This window comes from Mesocricetus auratus, unplaced genomic scaffold (assembly GCF_017639785.1).
Source record: "Mesocricetus auratus isolate SY011 unplaced genomic scaffold, BCM_Maur_2.0 Super-Scaffold_100707, whole genome shotgun sequence".
Classification (NCBI taxonomy): Eukaryota; Metazoa; Chordata; class Mammalia; order Rodentia; family Cricetidae; genus Mesocricetus; species Mesocricetus auratus.
The window spans coordinates 14,262,916-14,271,430 of NW_024429269.1; the positions used below are offsets into that span (position 1 = coordinate 14,262,916).

At 48.8% G+C, this 8,515-nt stretch overlaps 1 protein-coding gene across 5 annotated transcripts; it reads right to left on the minus strand.

The window, feature by feature from the left end:
* Positions 1-2,300: 2,300 nt before the first annotated feature.
* Mrpl52 (mitochondrial ribosomal protein L52) lies at positions 2,301-5,026 on the minus strand. Of its 5 annotated transcripts, none has more exons than XM_005085566.4 (5): positions 4,782-4,880; positions 4,652-4,709; positions 4,512-4,579; positions 3,207-3,271; positions 2,301-2,465 (listed from the first exon to the last, which is right to left on the minus strand). In XM_005085566.4, the coding sequence occupies exons 1-5, from the start codon at positions 4,807-4,809 to the stop codon at positions 2,319-2,321; spliced, it is 366 nt and encodes a 121-aa protein (XP_005085623.3). In that variant the 5' UTR covers positions 4,810-4,880; the 3' UTR covers positions 2,301-2,318. The 5 variants fall into 5 exon arrangements, with proteins under 5 accessions (XP_005085623.3, XP_012980319.2, XP_012980320.1 ...); XM_013124865.3 differs by having other exon boundaries at positions 4,652-4,712; positions 4,782-4,863; XM_021236241.2 differs by having other exon boundaries at positions 2,362-2,465; positions 3,200-3,271; positions 4,782-4,911.
* Between the last annotated feature and the right edge of the window lie 3,489 nt (positions 5,027-8,515).

Below are 8,515 nucleotides of genomic sequence, written 5' to 3' on the forward strand. Positions count from 1 at the left end.
CAGCCTCTCCTCCGCCCCCGCCCCAATGCCCTCCTTTCCTGGTGGGGACGTGGTTGTTTCAGCCTGAAACCAATTACAGCCAAGAGCAGGAGAGAAGTAGAAAAAAAAAGTTGTCTTTCTGTGGTGCACGCTGCCATCTGCAGGGGTTGAGGCCACAGCCGACAACTGACTAGGAGCCTGGGTGTCCCGGGGGACGGGATGCGGAAGACTTTCTCTTCCTAAGCATTTTTTGGGTGGCCTGATTCCCGTAGTATTCAGCATGTCTCACTTCAGAGTTAAGCATTGGGAGGCCTGATGGCTAGTGATGGCGGTGACATGAAGTTTTCAATGCCTGTGAGGTAGGGACATTTACTAATAAGGAGGGTTGTGTGCTGAGACCTGTGGACAAGTCTCCTCTTGCTCCAAAACTAACACTGTAACAGAAGTCACTGCCTAACAAAAATCACAATTACTTTGAATTTGGGGGCTCACCCCTTTATTAGTGGCTTTTGCAACCTGGCTGTTCTGTGAAGTGTGGACTCCCGGGGTATGGAAAGGGTTCAAGGTCACAGAACTGGGGAAAGCCAAATAAAGGTCTGACTAAAATTGCTGGAAGAGGGAGGACTTAGAGTTAGGATTTTGGGTTTTGTTCAGTTCCTTACACTGGAGACAGTTCTGTAGAGTACAGCTTCGGTGCTGGTGATGGCTGGGCCGTGAGAACAAAAGGAGAGGCATGCAGGGAAGGAGGACAGGCTAAAGCTGGCAGTGAGGAGACAGATAAGAGCCTGGGAGCTAGATCTGGAAAAACACCAAGCCGTGGGACAGAGGCAGGAAAAGTGTGGGAGACAGAAAACTCGACCATCAGCGAAATGTAAGATCCAAGAATTGCATTTGGTCAGCGAGAGGAAGGAGGTAGTGGGGAGAGGAAGGGAGGGAAGGCTAGGGAAGGGAAGCAGCAAGGCAGGGGGGAGACACAAGGTCAGGTGGGAAGCTCCCCACATCCAGAACTACCAGCCAGGTTTGTGGTGGAAAGATGCAACCCTGACATTCAGAGCTGGAACGGGGACAAAGGTCTTGCTTTCAGAATCCAGGAGAGGGCTTGTGATCAATAAAGTGGATGGTTGCCAGGTTACTGGAAGTTCCCAGGAGGTGGACAGTGAGTATTGGTGCCACAGTGAGGGCTCAGGAAGTACAGAACCCTCTTCAACCAACCTCCAGAATTTAGTCAGAACATAACTCATTCAGTGGAAGACTAAACACACAAGCCCAATTCTTTCCATGTCAGCTTTCTGGAGTGCGTGTCTCTTGGGCCATGTATCTGGACACTAGTTGCTTGTTAAGACAGAAGCGTTCATGTCTGCCAGGTGTGGTGGTGCATGGTTTTAAACCCAGAGGCAGGCTGATCTCTGTGAGTTCAAGACAGCTTGGTGTACACGGCCAGTTTTAGGGCAGCTAGAGCTATAGTGAGACCTATCTCAAAGAGAAAACAAGGACCTCGGATGGGAAGCTTTTTTCTTTTTCTTTTTTTTCGAGACAGGGTTTCTTTTATTGTTTTGGAGGCTGTCCCAGAACTCGCTCTGTAGACCAGGCTGGCCTTGAACTCAGAGATCCGCCTACCTCTGCCTCCCGAGTGCTGGGATTAAAGGCGTGCACCACCAATGCCCAGCGCCTTTTTTTTAAATCTACAGCAGATTGCCTCTTTATTTTATGTGCACTGGTGTTTTGCCATAGGTATCAGGTTCCCCGAAACTGAAGTTAGTTGTGGGCGGCCATGTGGTGCTGGGAATTGAACCTGGGTCCTCTGGAAGAGCAGTCAATCTCTTAACTGATGAGCCACCTCTCCAGGCCCTGGGACGCCCTTTCCATCAAAACACTTATGGAATTCCAACTGTCCAGCTGAGCTGTGAACAGGTTGAGTGACTCAGGTTATGCTTGTAGAAGCAGGGACACCAGTGCTGCCCCCTTTTCTTCCTCCATAAAGTAGCTGCTGCTCAGCTGGGTTGACTCCATGGCAACCTGGGGAGGATTAAAACCCCAAACAGGGCTACGTGGCAGGCTGGTGGCACGTTTAGTTCTGCACAGCTCTGGGTTTGTTCTCTAGCACCAGGGGTAGAATAATAGCCCCAGAGCAGGATCTGGCTGAACTGGAATAGAGTTAAGACTAAGGGCACCAGGCCAAGCCTCCCAGGCAGTGATTTTAAGTTCCTCTTGGTGCCTGAGATCTTTTGCTGTCAATACAAATGGTGGAAAAAACAGCTTCATTCTGCATGGGATAAAGCATTCATTCAGGTGACAGAAAAGAAAGCCAGAGTCTGGGAAGGTGGGAACGGAACTGCTTTTTATTGAGGTGGAGGTGGGCTTCTCAGTGAAATCCCTTTGGGTTTAAGACCTTTTTCCTGCTTCCTTTCTTCCTCCAACTTCTGCTGCCTGAGCTTCCATGCCTGTAATCCAGCATCCATTTCCTGTGTCAGCAGCACAATTCGTCTCTGAAACAGACAGGAAAAGAATAAATAACATCTGTGGCTCAAGCGTACCATTGAGCAGATATCCTTTCTCCCCAGAAGTCAAAGGTTTTCAGCTGGTGCTGATGGTGCTGACTGCCACTGGACCGGTCTCTGCATGACAGGAGGAGGCAACAGGAGGAGGTCTGCTATTGGTTCCTGCCGCCAGTGCCCCACAGCCTTCCCTTCTCAGCCGTTCCAACACTTGGCTTGGGCAGGTAGGGTAGTGTATCCTTTGATCCCAGCACCTCAGAGGCAAAGGCAGGCCCATCTCTTGTGAGTTTGAGGTCAGCCTAATCCATATACTGTGCCTAAATGACTGGCTGGAGATACAGCTGCTGGTGGTGTACTTGTCTAGCAGGCAGGAAGCCCTGGATTTGATCCCAAGCACTGCCAAACAGTAGCTCAGGTGCAAGACAAATTATAATTTACGGGGCTGGAGAGATGGGTCAGTCGTTAGGAGTACTTTCTGCTCTTGCGTGGGACCCAGGTTCAACTCTCAACACCCACAAGGCAGCTCACAACCATCTGTAATTCCAGTTCCAGGGGATCTAACACCCTCCTCTGACCTCTGCAGGCAGCAGGCACACATGCGGTGGACACACATTCATACAGACAAAGCACATACAAATAAAAGTCAATCTTAGAGAAAGCAAGGATAAATGATGATTTAAGTTCCCCTCCTCCAATTATAAACATAGCTTTGCTGGAGTTCCAGCCACTCACTGCAAGCTTCTCCCGCTGAGCTTGTCTTCGAAGTTGACCCCTCATTGGGGGAGCAGGACGGCCATCTACAGAGGTGAGAAAAAGACAAGTGTTTGATGTGGGCTGGTCATCTTGTCCAAACATGGGATGTGACAGGAATTAGAGAAGAGTCCGTCTCTAGCTCCCCTCTCCCAGTTTACACCCATCAGGGCTGGGATGGGGGCTAGCATGTGTGAGGCCAAAGTAATACTGAAGAAGAGACCAGCTCACAGCGCAATTTTCTAACATTCATCTGGCATCTTCAGTGGTGTACAACAGAAGCATGAAAATGAGTTCCACGGCATGGTCCTGTTATTTCATTTGGCTGTGTCATTAGCATGGAATTAGGGTCATCTGCAATGGTGAATTCACTGTTTTTATAGTCAGAAGCTCTTCAGTCAATGAAATGTAGGTTTGGTTTCCTCCCTCCCTCCCTTTCTTTCAAGACAGGGTTTCTCTGTGTATCCCTAGCTGTCCTGGAACTTGATGTGTAGGCCATGCTGGCCTTGAGCTCAGAGATCATGTCATTCTGCTTCTGGCTAGTCTCAAACTCACAGAGATCTGCCTGCCTCTGCCTCCAGAGTGCTGGGATTAACTGTGTGTGCCACCACCTCCTGGCTCACTTTTGAATTTTGAGGCAAGGTCTCACTAGGTAGCCAAGGCTGTTGTCCCCTAGCTCTCAATCCTCCTGCTCCTGATTACATGTGCCATTACTCTTTTCAATTTTGTCTTTAAAAAATGTTTTATTTTTATGTGAACGGATGTTCTGATTGCACTGTGTGGTGACTGGTACAGGTGTAAGTGAAGATGGCGTTGGATCCCCTGGAACTGGAGTTACAGTTATGAACCACCATGTGGGTGCTGGGAATAGAACCCAAATTCCTTTTGAAGAAGTCTATGTACCAACACACCTGAGGCATCGCTCCAGCCCCATAATCTTCCAGGACAGCCCAAGTTAGGATTATATCTGCAAGCCATGATCCCCCACAGCCCATTTACTATTTGTTATCCACAGGGTCTCACTCTGGAGTTCAGGATAATGTGGGACTCCCTACATAGGAGCACATAATTGCACTGACCTCACAGCAATCCTTCTGCCTCAGCTCCTCAAAGCTAAGGTTTCAGGTGTGAGCCACCACACCCAGCTCTGGGGTCAGACAAAATTAGAGCTCCTTTCCTCAAACTCTTTCCTAAGTAAAAGGTCCAAAATTTTCCCAGACACGCCCCCAATCCCTACCGGGGTGGTCTCTCGGAGAAAAAAGGGAAAAACCTGACATCAAGGCTCACCGGCGAAAGACCAGTCAGGAAGCTCCGTGAGGGGCCCATAGCCAGCAGAGTTGGCAGCCAGTCCCTGCCTGGGTGGGGAAGCACAGGGGTGAGGACTCGGCGGGCTTCCAGGGCCCGCCGCGCCCCCGCCCGGCACTCACTTTAGTCGCCACTGGCCGCCGGCCCGAGCCGCCGCACTGCAGTGCAACCTCCGGACACCTACTGGAAGAGCAGGGAGTTAGAGGGCAGGCCACGCCGCGCCTCCCGCGTCCCCGACCCACAGCCACTCACTGGACAGCCAAGTCCCCAAAGCAGCCATGCCGGAGCAAAGGGGCCGGAAGTGGGCGTGGCCCCGCCGGCCACGCGCGACGTCGCCGGAAAAACCGGAAGCCGACATCTTGAATGTGGTTTTCCCGACCGGGGGCCCCGCCATCTTGGGTCCGCGTACGGAAGTCCGGGCCGTCTCCAGTCTTTGGAATTTGGGGATGACTCGGGAGAGTGGCATCCCGCGGACCTCACTGTGTGGCATTTTTTTCTGCATGGGTTTAACGTTTGTTTTCTGATCAAGACATGGTCGAGTGTAGAACGAGTCAGAAAAAGTTGGTTCTCATCCAGCGGAACCGAAGAAGTAACGAGTGGGTTTAGGAGATTGTAAGGGTCGCTAAAACAGTTTATAAGGTAGAGCTTCGGGTCTAGAGAAGACCAATGACCCCAGACATGGCTAATGCTACAGCCCGGGCTGGGAAGGGAAAGTGTGTGTTATTTGTGAGAACATTTATGGAATACGATGCAGAGGACACCGTCAAACGCTTTTTTGAGGAACTTGTACTGGTGCTAAAAATTATTTTGTTTTTTGGGACAGTCTCACTTCGTAGCCATGGCTGTCTTGGAACTTAGTATATAGACCCATAGAGATCCCCCTGCCTCTGCCTCCCGAGTGCTGGTATTAAAGGTGTGCACCACCACCTCCTGGCTCTGATTCCTCTTTAAAGAGTGCCCGGGACACATTTTCATGAGTTAAATACACTTTGAGTGGTTCAAACCTGAAAACTGAACTCTGAAGTGCTCCAAATAATCTAACTTGTTGAATCCAAATAGGATACTACAAAGGAAAATTCCACACCTGCAGTCATGAAAGAATTTTAGTCAAAAAAACAGGGAGGAAGAGGCAGGTGGATCTCTGTGAGTTCGAGTCCAGCTTGGTGTCTACAGTATGAGTTCATGGACAGCCAGGGCTGGTACACAGCTTGTCTCGAAAACCCAAAAAAACAAAAACATGATTAATTTCCAGGATGACTGGCTTCTGCCAGCCGGAGACAAAAGCCGGGCACCTTATAATAAGGGCCCTATGGCCTCTGTCTCTTGTCAGTAGGCCTCCTGGTGATGGACTGGTTCCATGAATTTAAGGCTAGATAAGACATGTTATAAAATAGTTGTGGGCCGATCATTCATCGTGTCTTCAATCTGACCAATCCCAAATTAGGGGAGGGAAACTCTTCAGAGACTTAGAAAAACAAAAAACAGTCACAGAGAAGAGACTGGAGTTTGGCTTTCTGAGTCTCCCACTCTACTTTGCAAAGGGTCTTTTTCCTGTGTCTTATGCGTCTGTGTGTTTCCTCACCCCAATAAAAACCTACCCTCAGTTGCTGGTTCTGTCTGTTGCTGGTTCTGTCTGCTGTCTGGGATTGCTCTGCGGCTACCTGTTGCATTTGAGATTTTCCTGAGTTTTAAATCTTTAACTGGCAGTGGAAATAAAACTAATTAAGATCCCTAAATGTCTAGCACGTATCTTAAGCCCCAGCACCTCAGAGGCAGAGGCAGGTGGATCTCTGTGAGTTCAAGGCCAGCCGGGTCTATAGAATGAGTTGTGTGACAGGCCCCAAAGCTACAGAGAAACCAAACCCTGTCTCGAAGGAAAAAAAGAGAGAAAAGAAAACAAAAGAAAGTAGATCTTCTCACTTCAAATTAAAAAAAAAAAAAACACCAAAAACCAGGGGTTGGTGAGATGGTCCAGGGGTTAAGCGCATGGGCTGCTCTTTCCCAGGTCCTGAGTTCAATTCCCAGCAATGGGATCTGATGCCCTCTTCTGGCCTGCAGGTATACATGCAGTCAGAACACTTATTAAAAAAAAAAAAAAAAAAAAAAAAGACTACTAGATGCTAACAATACCAAGCATTTCAAGTAAAGGATACTCAACCTTTAACGCCAGTTCTGTCTTACCTGCCCACCAGGTAAGACGATGATGGGGTACCTTCTAGGCAGCCCTGGCTACCCTCAGTGTTCCTGCATCACCCCTCAGAGTACTGGGATTACAGATTTGTACCACCATGACATCTACTTCTGGCCTTTGAAGGAGTCACTCTTCCTTCTTTCTCTTTCCTCCCTCCCTCCTTCCCATTTTGAGACAGAGTCTTACTATGTAACCCAGGCTGATCTAGACCTCTTGAGCTCTTGGTCCTCCTGACACCATTTCGAGGGTGGTAATGTAAGTCAAAGTCCTTTATGGTGAAGCTACAAGTGAGCCCATTACTGGGCTGCAGGTACAGCACGTGCTGACACGGCAAGAGAACACAGAGTGGAGGACGGCCTGTCTCCCGCTGTCTCCAGAGTGGAGGACGACCTGTCTCCTACTGTCTCCAGAGTGGAGGACGACCTGTCTCCAGAGTGGAGGACGGCCTGTCTCCCACTGTCTCCAGAGTGGAGGACGGCCTGTCTCCCACTGTCTCCAGAGTGGAGGACGGCCTGTCTCCGAGTTCTCATCTCCTTCTGTAGAACTTCGAGGTCTTCACAGAAGGGAAAGCTGATAGCAAGAGCATTGCAGGATGGCACTGAACTACAAAGAGGGAATGGGATCCAAAGAAAGGTAAATAGAGCAGGGTGTTGGTGGCGCACGCCTTTAATCCCAGCCCTCGGGAGGCAGAGGCAGGTGGATCTCTGTGAGTTCGAGGCCAGCCTGGTCTACAAGAGCTAGTCCAGGACAGCCTCCAAAGCTACAGAGAAACCCTGTCTCGAAAAAAAAAAAAAAAAAAAAAGAAAGGTAACTAGACACCCCGATTGCCACTCTGCTCCCAAGCAAAACAAAAGAGCACAGGGGAGAGCTGGATGCAGGGACATTGCACTTGGGGGTGGCAGTAGGACCTGAAATCATGTCGGAATCAAAACACTATCACAAAACAGAACAAAACAAGGCACAGACGTAGAGTACGACTACTACTTCTACTACAGAATTTTCTTTTGAGGTAGATTCTCTGAAGCCTAGGCTGGCTATGGGCTCATTGTGTAGTCCAGGTTGACTTCCACTGTGCAGTGATATTCTAGCTTGAACCTCCCCCTGAGTGCAGAGATTACATGTGAGAGCCACCGCACCTGACCTCAGTCTTTATTTCATTTTTAAATTTGAGACAAAGTCTCACTTAATTTGCTTGAACTGGCCTTGACCTCTGAATCTCAAGAAGGCCTGCTTCAGTCTCCCAAATAACTAGGATGGAGGCCTGGCTTCAGTGTATATTCATATATGTTTTTCTTTTGTAGTTCAGGGTCTTGAACATGCTAGGTATGATATCTACCCATTAATTAACTCCATACATCTATTTTTCTTTCTTTTTTATTTATTTTTTTATTTTTTTGGTTTTTCGAGACAGGGTTTCTCTGTGGCTTTGGAGGCTGTCCTGGAACTCGCTTGGTGGTCCAGGCTGGTCTCGAACTCACAGAGATCCACCTGCCTCTCTTTTTTTTTTATTTTTATGTTTTTGTTTTTCCGAGACAGGGTTTCTCTGTGGCTTTGGAGGCTGTCCTGGAACTAGCTTTTGTAGACCAGGCTGGTCTCGAACTCACAGAGATCCACCTGCCTCTGCCTCCCAAATGCTGGGATTAAAGGTGTGAGCCACCAACGGCTTTTTTTCTTCCTTCCTTCCTTTTTTTAAAGATTTATTTATTTTGTATACAGTGTTCTGTCTACATGTATGCCTGCAGGCCAGAAGAGGGCACCTGATCTCATTATAGATGGCTGTGAGATACCATGTGGG